This window comes from Podarcis pityusensis, assembly GCF_964106645.2.
Source record: "Podarcis pityusensis genome assembly, chromosome: 7".
NCBI lineage: Eukaryota > Metazoa > Chordata > Lepidosauria > Squamata > Lacertidae > Podarcis > Podarcis pityusensis.
The window spans coordinates 57779975-57792853 of NC_138031.1; the positions used below are offsets into that span (position 1 = coordinate 57779975).

At 50.8% G+C, this 12879-nt stretch overlaps 1 protein-coding gene across 1 annotated transcript in view; it reads left to right on the plus strand.

Moving 5' to 3' along the window:
* Positions 1–217: 217 nt before the first annotated feature.
* CTDP1 (CTD phosphatase subunit 1) overlaps positions 218–12879 on the plus strand; it is a 57475-nt gene continuing 44813 nt past the window's right edge. The window contains exons 1-3 of the mRNA XM_081014535.1: positions 218–967; positions 6645–6728; positions 7006–7024. Of these exons, the coding sequence (XP_080870661.1) occupies positions 648–967; positions 6645–6728; positions 7006–7024 (423 nt within the window). The 5' untranslated portion in view covers positions 218–647. The remainder of the gene's footprint in view (positions 968–6644; positions 6729–7005; positions 7025–12879) is intronic.

Below are 12879 nucleotides of genomic sequence, written 5' to 3' on the forward strand. Positions count from 1 at the left end.
AAACAACTGCCGCTGCCGTCCTGTTTGCTATAGCCGGCTTCACATGCCCCAAACAGCCAGAGAAATGCATGCTGGGACTTGTAGTTAGCGTTAGAAGAGCTTTGCAAGCCGGCATCTATATCCCACAATCCCCTTCGACGGGGCAGAAAAACACGGGGCAGTGTTATGTAGCGCACGCGGAGGGGCGTGTAAGCGAACGCGCGCTTGCGTCTCCAGTAAGGCAGGAGCGCGCGATGCCGGAAGGAACCGGGAGGCGGGGGCTGAAACTTGCCCCGCCCAGGAGCTGGAAGAGCGCGTTGAGAGGCTCCAGTACTATACTATCGGATTGCCTTCGCTGTCTCCAAAGGCGGGCCGGATTTAACGCGGCGGCCCCTTTAAGCTGGCCCGGGCGCCAGAAAAAAAAAGGTTGTCCCGCGCCTGCGCAACGGAGCCTTGACCTCGCGCTCAGTTGGCGCTGCTCGTAACTACTTCTTGTTGTTTTTTTTTTTTTTTAAAAAAGGTGGTAGTTGGTGGGTGGGGGAGGGGGAAGCGCAACGTTTCGCGTTCGATTCTCCTCATTTAACCGGCAGCGGCCCCCCCGTCGCCATAGCGACCTGTCCCTAGCCGAGTCGGGCCCGGCCTGGGAGGGAGCCCCAGCGGCCGAGGCCATGGAGGAACCGGGAGCGGCCGCCTCGTCCTCCTCAGGAGGGGACGCCGCCGCCGCCGCCGCCGCCGCGTCCGAAGTGACGGAGATCCGCGTCTCCGGCCCGCAGCCGCTGCGGCTCTTGGAATGGAAAGTGTCGGCCGGGGCGGCCGTGAAGATCGGCTCGGTGCTAGCGGTTTGCGTGCCTATCGTGGGCCCGGCCCGGCCTGGAGCCTCGGCCGCCGAGACCGGCCCGCAGCGGACAGCCGAGCGAAAGGTCAAAGCGGAGCGGCCGGGAGTGGTGCGGGAGCTGTGCGCGCAGCGCGGGCAAGTCATCCCGCCCGGGTAAGAGGGGTCGGCCGGGGCTTGGGGAGGGCGGTGGGCCGGGCCCCGGGAAAGCGCCGCCTCCGGTGGCTTCTGCCTCTCGGCTTCTCCGCCTGGACTTGGGAAGCGCCTCCAGGATCCGCTCTGCTCTTCCCTCTCCTGCGAAGATCCGGGCAGGGTGAGGAGAGGCGGGAAAGCGCGGGAGGAGCAGCCGGTGCCTTCCCCGCCCTCTTCCACGGCGGCGCCTGTGACAGCCCAGGCCCCGCTCCTCCTCTGGCTCAGATGCGGCCCCAGATTTAAAAAGGCGCCGCAGCCAGGTGGGGCTCGGCCGGCGCTTCAGGCTGCCCGCCCGCCCGCCTTCCTTGGGTCTCGGTTGAAGCGCCTTAGGAAACCGATCTTTGCTCCCCGTCTCCATGGAGGAAGTAGGAGGAGTGACTAGCGAAGGGCGAAACACAACCCCTTTTGCAGCCTGCTGGGCCAGTTGCAATAATGTAGGTTCCCACATGGCTTTAACACTTCTGAAATGAAGTTTTCGAAGATGTGCAGACAAGCCACAGGCAGCTTACCTTGGAAACTAAGGGGCAAAAATGGAGTGGAACAGCTTTCTTTTATTTATAGCCCACAGAGCATAACAAGGAATTGGAATTCAAAACGAGCTTTTAAAAGCCCCAAAGAACACAATCCAGTTTAAAGAAACTATTCCACCTGACTACATTACTGAACTATAGGAAGAGGGCGAAAGATGGACAGTATACTGTATATCAGGGATGAGAGTTTTCCACAGCCTTAGCCATTGCCCAGAAGGTTTTCTAGGCTAGTCATAGGATCCCAAATTTCAGTGTATGGTGGTATTGCACGAAGGGCCTCCTCAGCAAATCTCAAAGCTCTCGTAAGACCCTTCTTACTCAATTCTTTCTATGTCATTTGGTGATTTGTTGTGACATCATAGTAGAGCTTGACTAGCTACTTACTGTTTCGTGCATGCTTTGCCTGAACTAATTGCTGTAATATAGGGCTGGGGAACCTGTAGCCCACCAATTGTTGTTGTATTTCAAGGTTTCTCCATTGAGGACCTTATAGTAAAACTTTGACAGCAGAAGAGATGATAAAAGGCGAGGAGGAGGAAAGGAGGACAAATTATGGGGAGTCCCATAAAATACAGTGACTTGAGCTATATATTTATGGCAAAACAATGTGGTGCCATGGTTAGAGCATTTGGCATAGTTTGGAAAAAACTGAGTACAAATTGCAAAGCATACTGAGTGACTTTGTGCCAGTTGCTGTCTCAGGATAACCTACTTCACAGGATTGTTGTGAGAATAGAATGTCCTGAATTCCTTGAAGGAAGGGTGGGATGTAAACCTGATGTGTTTGTTTGTGTTTAAATTTGTAGTACACCCTAGCCCAAGGGCTCAAAGTGAGTAACAGCAAGATAAACAGCCTGTGATTAGAGACACCTTAATTAACCTGAATAAGTCAGAGCTGCAGTCATGAGTGTAGACTGTGTGGAGGAAGCAGGCCTTGGTAAAATGTAGAAGAAATGTTAAAATTAAATATGTTGGACTTTATCACTTAAATTTATGTCTGTTTATACAAATGAAACACTTGTTCTAATACCCAATATTACTCTAATTACACAAGTCTGATCCAGTGCAGAACAGTTTTTCATCTTGGTTACTTTTTTCTTTAATTCCTAATTTGCAGTGATGATTTCTTGACCTATGTTGTACCTGAACACAAAAAATGTAGGAAATGCTATTGTAAAATTAATTAGACATTCAATTTCAATTTCGGGTGGGGAATCACACCCCAGAAGTTGATGGACCTTAACTCTTGTCATCCCTGAACATAGCTATCTATTAAAGAAGATTTCAGAGTAGCTACACTCTCTAACTTCATTCCAGAGATATATGTATGCAAAAAAGATGCTGTTATGTAGTTTGGGATGTGCATTTAGATACTGAGATACATAGTACCTAGGGATAGCAAACTACATGTGATATTGACCTGCTCTGTGGATGCACTATCAAGAATACAGATGGAGGAAGGACAGGTGGATCTTTCCTTTCTCCAAGTGCCTGCTTGGTTTCCATGCTGGCTGAGGAAGAAGGGGCTGTTTTCCTTCTGTGGTTAGTACAGAAATCAAGTAGCTCAAATCTGCCCCATCTTCTCCTTTGCCTTTATGATATGTCTCGTTTCCTAGGTGTACTAGACATATACACACAAGAATGTGCATGCCTCTGGATTAGCCTTTTTTCTTCCCATGCAGCAAGGATCCTATGTTGCTCTGAACAAGTAGTTTAGCTGTTACCTGCCTGCAGATGTCCTTCTGCAAATGGCCTTATCAGTATTCAGTGCCTGTTTTTGTTTGAGCTCAGTTTTGGAGTGGATAAAGGTATCTACCATGTCTTTCTTATTTATTTATTTATTTATTTATTTAAAATGTATATCCTTACTTATTGTTTGTAATGAATATCCTGTTTAAGTGTGTGTATGTGTAAAAGTAAAGCCAATTCAAAGCATCAACCAAAGCATGATTATCAAAAGTACACTGTAGACAAGGCTTTTGAGAATTGAATGGTTCTTACTTCATGCCTAAGGGCACGGTCCTAACCCTAGATCCATCAGGATGAGCAAGTTAGGATGTGGCAGATCTCAAGGTCAGCCAGCCAGTTCCCAGCTCAGCTAGGCTATACAGGAACAAGTCCCCAAGCCTGACTCAGCCAGAGATTCGCAGGTGTAAATAACTCCCGCATCCCTGCTCAACCAGGGCTAAGCAGACTGAGCCAAGTTTGACGAAACTTACACTACTGTGACCCCTGAAAAATAAGTTCTCCAGGCAAATGGTGGGGATGGGAAACTATTTTAAAGGCTTGTTTTCCCTCTGTCAGGCTGCTCCTGAATGGAGTTTGGAAATGGTGTACTTTATGCTACTTAACTTAGGTCTGCATAAATCATACTGGTTTTCCATACTTAGGATTGCTCCCTAAAACATATTGTGAGAGATGCCTGCTGAACCTCCTTGGGAAGAGCATTCCACAATCAGGGTGTTATAAAGTGAAAAGTTATTAAAAGGAGGAAACACCCAGAAGATGACCTTAACAAAAGAGTTCATATGGGATAATACTATCCTTCAGATACCTCACTTCCAGGCAGTTTGGGGCTTTAAAAATCAAAATCTTGAAGGTATACCTGGTAACAAACTGGAAGCCAATTTAAATACAACATTTTATCAATACAGGCAAAATATGCTTAGCATGCTGAGTACCTATTAATAACTTGAACTGTCATGTTGCAGGAGTATAATACTTTTCACAGAAAGCCCATGGATAACAATGGGAATATTGCATTTGTTCTGGAAGGACACAATTTGCACCAACTAATCTAAGTTGGTAAAGAGTGCTTTAAGCAAAGATATCACTTAAGCACCCATAAACAAAAGAGTTGAGAGCAGGCCTAAGCATCCTAACAAGTGGTACAAGGACAAGCCAAATACAGTGTTTCACCTTATTAGCCCTCACCCATCGTATTACTGAGTCAAAGCAGTAGCTTAGAACAGGAGTGGTCAGCATGATATCCTGATGACCTTGCTGCCTAGAATTGAGCCAAGTTGGAGTCCTACAACAGCTGAAAGGCACCACCTTGGCTAAAATGCCACCATTTCACCTGGATGGGACTGTACATACTGATGACACTTTACTCCAGAGCATGTATGCTCTTCCGCAACAGTTTCATGTAGATGTCTCAACCAGATATAACGCTGTGGCACCCCGTAGCATATATGTAATGGATTGTACCAGTGGTAATGGCTCTCCCTTATAAGTAAGTGGAATCACCAAGGTGCTGTGCCCTCATCTCACATTTTGAAGAGGCAGATAAGAAGTACATAATGTGAGAGAGTACCAAGAAACCTTGAGGGCACACAGGATTATTAGCAGGGTTACACTCCACAGTCCTTTTCACAGTGAAGGTCATCCACTGAGCAACCAAACCAATTTGAATTCTAAAACTGGCAAATCAGATTGAAATGTGTCTTGAAAATGTGCTATTTGGGATTTTCTAGAGGTGTATGCCTTTTAGTGAAACTAAATGCACAGAACTTCACATCATCTCAAAACGTTAGGTTGCAGTATTGTGCATACTTTTTACAAGCCCATTCTAGGATGGTAAGAGAGCCATGCTGTTAAACCATTTAAAATAGTACTTGGTCTACATTTTTATCTCCTTAAAAACAAAAAACAAAAAAACCATTCAAGACAAGAACTTTATTCCTATGAGGTGGAACTAAAATGACCTATCAAACAGTACTTCAGATAGCTATGAGCCCTCTCCCAACCGTAAGCCATTTCCCTGATCTTAATCAAGCATTCATTTCAAACAATCCATTCATTTCATTGACATTGTTCAGGAGAACTCACCAATGAATTAACATTCGGAAGCTTCCCTATGTTGAGTCAGACCATTGGTCCATCTATTTCAGTATTGTGTATGCTGACTGGGATTGGCTCTCCAGGATTTCAGACAGGGTTCTTTTCCAACCCTACCTGGAGATACATTGTCCTACCTTCTGCATGCAAAGCAGGTGTTCTACCACTGCACTACGGCACAGTCCTTGTGCTATGGATTGTGCCCAGATAGAATATCTCTGTAAAATGTATGCTTTCTGGGATCGGTTAAATCCTTTTAAAGAGGGCTTTTTAAATAACTAAAGTGAACAGTAATAAATTCAGCTGTTATAAAAAATAAATAGAAATAAGCATAAAGAAAACTATTAAGCAAACACATTCTGTATTGTGTGAATCAACATAAGAAAGTGTGAAATATCATGGATAGTTTTTATGTTTGTGTCCACCAAGCAACTATTGCCAAGATTTTCAGACTGTGATCTATGGATCACTGGTTCTCCATGACCACCACACAGATGGCGTATTAAAAAGTTAACAGCTACCATACTTCCACATGCAGTAGCAAAATGAACACTGAACCTGATCAGAGGCTAACAAACATTACATTTAGCTTCATAGGACTTCATTCACCAAACAGGCATATCCATCCCATTAGAAAAGCAAGAATACTAATATTAAAATGTGCATTAGGTAAAGGTAAAGGGACCCCTGACCATTAGGTCCAGTCATGGCCGACTCTGGGGTTGCGGCGCTCATCTCGCTTTATTGGCCGAGGGAGCCGGCGTACAGCTTCCGGGTCATGTGGCTAGCATGACTAAGCCACTTCTGGCGAACCAGAGCAGCGCACAGAAACACCGTTTACCTTCCCGCCGGAGCGGTACCTATTTATCTACTTGCACTTTGACATGCTTTTGAACTGCTAGGTTGGCAGCAGCAGGGACTGAGCAACAGGAGCTCACCCCGTCATGGGGATTCAAACCGCCGACTTCTGATCGGCAAGTCCTAGGCTCTGTGGTTTAACCCGCAGCACCACCCGTGTCCCTTAAAATGTGCATTATATGTGCTTTTAATATGCAGAACAATTTTGAGTGGTCTACCGAGATACCCCCATGCACACACATACCCCAGCAATTTTCAGGTGGTCTGGAGGGAGGAGGGAGGTTGGCAACTGCTGCTCCCGTATTCAGTGTGACAGTCAGCGTAAACCCTGATTTCCCTACTTCTAATCTGATACGGAATATAATATAATGAAATCAGTTTTTCCTTAAGTAAGATTTTTCTTTGCTTTCCAGAGGTGTCCTGGTGCAGCTGGAAGGATGCAGCCATCCAGTTGTTATGAAAGGCTTATGTGCAGAGTGTGGCCAGGATTTGACACAGTGAGTATTGTTGTATGGACTTTGACTTCTACTGATGGTGCTGCATTAAACTGAGGATTGTCACCTTTGAGGAATTTAAACTGAAATCAATAGCATTGCACTGGAATAATGCTCTTCATACTTGGAAAGAACAATTTGTGTTTATTGTATGCCCAGCAGTGCCAGAAATAAGTGTGAATATGGAGCATGCGAACTTGCACTAGCATAATATTACAAAATAGAAATAAACATCAGTTTGATGATAATAAATATGGCATTCTTCATAAAATGTATGCAGCGGACTAAAACACTGGAAGGTATGAGCACAGGTTTATTGATGGATAAACCAAAGAATCATTCTTTCAAAAGGAATGTAAAACATACTTGCTGAACTATTGGGCATGAATGTAACAATAAAGAACCAAATGGGTGACAATGTTTGTCAGGGGTTCAGGAGCAGAGGCAAGGGCAAGGGAGGAAACAGAGAGCGAGGGAGAGGAGGCAGAAGAAAAGATGAGTGATGACGACGACCCGAGATCTCCGAGTCTTTCCAGTGAATCAGAAGATTCACAGAAAGGAGCACCAGTGGCCAGGGCAAGGGGGGAGCCTAGGGGGACACCCCAGGAAGATAGAGCCAGAGGGGACTCAGAGGGGAGCAGTTGGAAATCAGGACCAGCGTCACCGCCAGAGAGCAGGGAAGAGGAAGGGCGCCAGGGATCAAGCGCTGGCAGCTCACAACAGGGGGGAGGGCACGAGTCAGGAGTGGCCACACCTCCATCGGGGAGCGAAGAAACGGTCAGACGGAAGGTGGAAGGTTGGGCGCGCGTGCCAAGTTCAAATGCACAGGAAGGTGGCGCAGTAGGCAGCCCGGAAAGGGAGCCAGGTCCTAAAGCCCGCCGAAAGGAGGGAGAAGAGTCAGGGGGGTCAGCGTCAGAGGAATCCCGGAAGGAAGAGACCCAGGGGGGCAGAGGGACCCAGAGAAGAACAGTCAGGCGGAAAAGGTGGAGCAAGGCTAGGATATTAAGTTGGTGTACAAGGGGCGGAGACTCAGATGGAGCTTCGCCGATCTAACCATGAGACGTAGAGTTGCACGCAGCAGCTTGAGAATGGAAACTGTAACTCAATAAAGACTTTTATTTAATGATCGCTGGCTAGCGTGATCCTCTGTGAGCTAGGATCTGGAAGCAGCTCTGACAGTAAGCTCCATCCCACGATTGTGGGCATCTACGTCCTCGCGGAGAGGAGAGAAAGCGGGTGCCTACTAGCGAGCTCACGAACGGCAGACAACATGACGGCCGAACAGCAGATAGTGGAACTCAGAGAAGCAGTGACACGACTGAATGCCGAGGCTCTTGCATCCAGGAAGAGAGAGGAGGACGCAGCTGCCGCCTACAGGGATCTCCAGGTCAGGTTGGAAGTGCTTACGAAGCAAGGGCAACTGACACCCAAACCGGAGGGGATTGGGTTGGGGAGACGAACAGGCGGTCTGGTCTCTCACTTCGATGGGAATTTGCAACAGTACCCCAACTTTAGAGCAGATGTAATGTGTGCACTGCAACTGCTGAACAAAGACTTTAGAGATGAGCAAGAGAAGGTGGGATTCATCATGTCCCATTTGCATGGAGATGCTAAAGCATGGCTGCGCAATTTGTGGAGAGATAATGATCCGGCGCTCCAAAGTGCGGATGCCTTTATTAAAGCGATGGATGGGTGCTTTTTATCAAGCATTGACGTGGATCTTGCTCGGCAGGAGATACATGGACTGAAGCAAGGGGGGGCCAGCGTAAGGCAGTACCATGCCCGCTTTTTCGCTTTGGTCAGTGCCCTGGAATGGGAAAGAGATTCGGCTCCTGTAAGAGACCTGTTTTGGGAGGGATTGCACGGCTCGGTTAAAGATGAAATTGCGAGGGGGGAGAGACCCCGGACCACGCAGGAGATCGTTCAGAGGGCGCTGGCGGTGGGGGTGCGGCTGGAAGGACGTCCGTGGAGCAGGGACGAAGGGCGTGGAGGGCGCGAACCAGCCAGGGGCTCCTCCTTCCTTCCCAGAGAAGCAGCGCGTGCGCAATCCACGCCTCCGCCAGGAGGAGGAGCGGAACCTATGGAGGTTGGAGGTGCAAGGGCTCAGTCAGCAGCCAGAGCCCTAGCACCGGCAGCAGTGAAAGCGAAGCCTCCTAGAGGGAACAGGAAGTGTTACATCTGCGATGATCCACAGCATATGGCGAAAGAGTGTCCCCACAGGCTCCACAAGCACACTGCAGCCTCAGCAATGGTAACTGCAGCAACGCAGCAAGGACAACCACAGCAGGGAAACGAAGGAGTCTGGTTGGAGGAAGAGGCACTGGGGCCCAACCAGACGTGTCAGTGAAGCAGTCCCCAGAGATTTTACAGCCCATGGACCCCCTCCCGCCCAAACCGGTAGTGAAGCTCACCGCGTCGCTCCAGCTGCCCAATGGAATCACCATGGACGTGCCAATCACCATTGACTCCGGAAGCAATGCGGACTTTATAGGGCAGGACTTTGTCGACCGGCACGCTATACAGTTGCTGCCTGCCACGCTGCCCCTGCAGGTTGTCACGGTGGATGGCAGGGAGCTGCTAGGGGGGCAAGTGGTGAAGCAGACGCCACCAATGGTGATGCGACTTGGGAATCACAGGGAAATCATCAGCTTCAATGTCACTCAACTATCGGACACGCCCATTGTATTGGGCATGAGTTGGCTGGACAAGCACAGCCCGACGCTGGCTTGGTACCAGAGGCAGCTGACCTTCGGCTCTTCCTTTTGCGCTGAACACTGCATCGTGCCCAGGCAGGAAGGAGGGGAAGAGGAGTCACAGCTGCAGCTAGGCACGCTGCAAGCGGTCCCCCACAAGTACGCAGAATTTTTGGAGGTTTTCTGCGAGAAAGAGGCAGACAGGCTACCCCCCCACAGACCATATGACTGCAAAATTGACCTGCTGCCGGGGGCGGCGCTACCCAAAGGGAAGCTGTATTCCATGTCTGAGGACGAACTGCAGGAACTCAAAGAGTTCATAGATCATAATTTGGAGCGCGGTTTCATCCGAGAGTCCAAGGCAGCGGGGGGCAGTCCGGTATTCTTTGTTAAGAAGCGGGACACGCCCCAAAAAAGACTTGTAGTGGACTTTCGCATCTTGAACAGTGTGACCAAGCCATCGGACTTCCCCATGCCCCGAATCGACGACCTCCTCGCAAAGGTACGGAAGGGCAGAGTGTTCACCAAGTTGGACCTGCGAGGGGCATACAACCTCATTCGCATGCGGGAGGGAGATGAGTGGAAGACAGCCATGTTCACGCCCCTGGGCACCTACGAATATAGAGTTATGCCTTTTGGATTGCAAAATGGCTCCCACGTTTTTCAAGCTTTCATGCATCACGTGTTGGCGGGGCTCCTCTACAAGACGTGCGTCTGTTTCTTGGATGACATCCTGATCTTTTCGGAATCGCAGCAGGAGCATGACAGACACGTCAAGGAAGTGCTGAGCAGGCTACAGCAACATAGGCTTTACGCCAAGCTGGAGAAGTGCCAATTCGACGTGACCGAGGTGGATTTCCTGGGCTACAAGTTGTCTGATAAAGGGCTCGCCATGGACAGCGCCAAGGTCCGAGCAGTGTTGGATTGGAAAAGCCCACGCAACCGGAAGGAGGTCCAACGGTTTGTCGGCTTCGCGAACTTCTATCGCAAGTTTATCAAAGGCTTTGCGATGCAGACAGCGGCCATCACGGACACGCTCAGCTCCAAGAAAAAGAAGTTCATCTGGACAGAGCAGGCGGAGCAGTCCTTTCAGGCACTCAAGCGTCTCTTCGCGTCGGAAGAGCAGCTGCTTCATGTCAACCCCAGCAGGCCGATGAGGGTGGAGACAGACGCTTCGGACAGAGCCGTGGGAGCAGTCCTGCTGCAGAAAGACCCGCAGGGGGTTTGGAGGCCGGGAGCGTTTTACTCAAGGAAGCTCAGCAAGTCCGAACAGAACTACACCATCTGGGACAGGGAGTTGCTGGCCATTCATGCAGCGTTCAAAGCGTGGAGGCACTTCCTGATCGGCGCCAAGCACACGGTGCAGGTCTGCACGGACCACAAGAATCTAGAGCACTGGCGCACGGCACAGTTCCTGAACCAGAGGCAGATACGTTGGGCTGAGTTCTTTGCGAATTTCGACTTCCGAATAGAGTATGTCCCGGGGGACACCAACATCATGGCGGATGCTCTCTCCCGTAAGCCACAGTATCTGGAGGAGGCAACGCCAGCGGCCGCCATGCACATCTTCGCACCGACAGTGTGGGCGTGCGCGGCGGCAACAGTTGACCTGGATGCGGTGCGACGAGCGTTGCAGGATGACTCCTTCGCGCAAGCAAAGATGGCAGAAGTGCACAGAGGCACGGCAGCGACCGACGAGTTCCAGCTGCGAGATGGTTTGCTCATCCGTAAAGGGGCCATCTACGTGCCGGGAGACGAACTTCGCGCCAAGGTACTGCAGCAGCTGCACGACGCGCCCACTGCCGGGCACTTTGGCAAGGAGAAGACGGTGGAATTAGTAGCCAGAGACTTCTGGTGGCCCGGAATGAGAGGGGAAGTCGCGGACTACGTGGCGAGGTGTGACACCTGCCAGAGGGCCAAACCAGTGCACAGACCGCCGGCCGGACTGCTGGAACCGCTGCAAACTCCGTTCGAGCCATGGGAGAGAGTGGCCCTGGACTTTGTCACGGATCTGCCCAGCTCGAGGGGCAAGACGGCTGTGCTGGTGGTGGTGGATTTGTTCTCCAAGATGGCACATTTCATTCCGTGTGCGAAGGTGGCCACGGCGGAACAAACCGCCAAACTGTTCATAGACCACGTGTTCAAGGTTCACGGTCTGCCGCGGTCTATTCTGTCCGACCGAGGGCGACAGTTCATCTCAAACTTCTGGCAGAGGCTGATGGGCTTCCTGAACGTCAAGATCAACCTGGCGTCGGCTAGACACCCACAGACCAACGGGCAAGCGGAGCGGGTCAATGCCATCATGCAGCAGTACCTGAGATGTTATGCGAATCAACAGCCTGCGACGTGGGTGGATTACCTGCCTCTCGCCGAGTTCGCCTACAACAACACGAAGCACGTGTCCACGGGGGTCACGCCGTTCTTCGCCAACAACGGGAGGCACCCTAGAACCTTCCCGGGACTGGAAAGAATGGGGGAGGGGGAGCCGCAGACAGCAGATGCGTTCGCGTCGGAGTTGCAGGAGGTCCACGATCAGCTGCGGCGGCACCTGGAGCTGGCTAAACACGCATACAAGGTACAAGCGGACAAACACAGAAGGGTTGGCGAAGAGATCCATGTGGGAGACTGGGTCTGGTTAGCAGCCCACGCAGTGCCGGCCAGGTCGTTGGCGAAGAAGAAACTAGGGCATAAACAACTGGGGCCCTACCAAGTCGACGAACAGGTCAACCCGGTGGCTTTCAGGCTGGCTCTTCCGGAGGGTTCCAGAATGCATCCGGTGTTCCACAGATCGGTGCTCACTCCCTACAAGGCACCTCACAGGTTTCAGGAACCAGGAACGGCACCGGGTCCGCTCCGAGAGAGAACCGGGCAAGGGGGAGTGGCACAGGAGGAGCGCATCAACGAAGTCACGGAGATTTTGGACTCCAGATGGGGGGAAGAGGGGGTAGAATACCTTCTCGCCAAGGAGGGCACCCCGGCCAGTGCCAACAGCTGGGTGCCGGGCTACGCTTTAGACGAACCTCTGCTCAAAGAAGAGTTTCATGCCCTCTTCCCACATAGGCCAATGCCAGCAGACTTTTTCGACGACTGGCTTTTCACGCCCACGCTTTCAGCCAGCACGTTCCGGGGGTTCGACTCGGACGAAGAACCGACACGAGACGCCCGTTCCCCAGAGGGGTCACCCTCGGGATCTGCTTCAGAACCCTCGTATTGGTGGGATGATCGACCAGAGGAGCAGTTCCGCAGAAGGTGGCTGGAGGGTCCAGGACGAGCAACGTCTCCAGAAGGCAACGAAGGAGAGACGGACATGGACGTTTTCGGGGACGACCCGGGTTTCGAGCACGGCGGCACAGAGATGGAAGCGGAGGTGACCGTCGTCAACGAGAGCAGGGAGGAAGTACCGGAAGACTTCGGATGGCGGCCCGCCACGGGAAGCGAACTGTATCCGACATTCGTCCCCC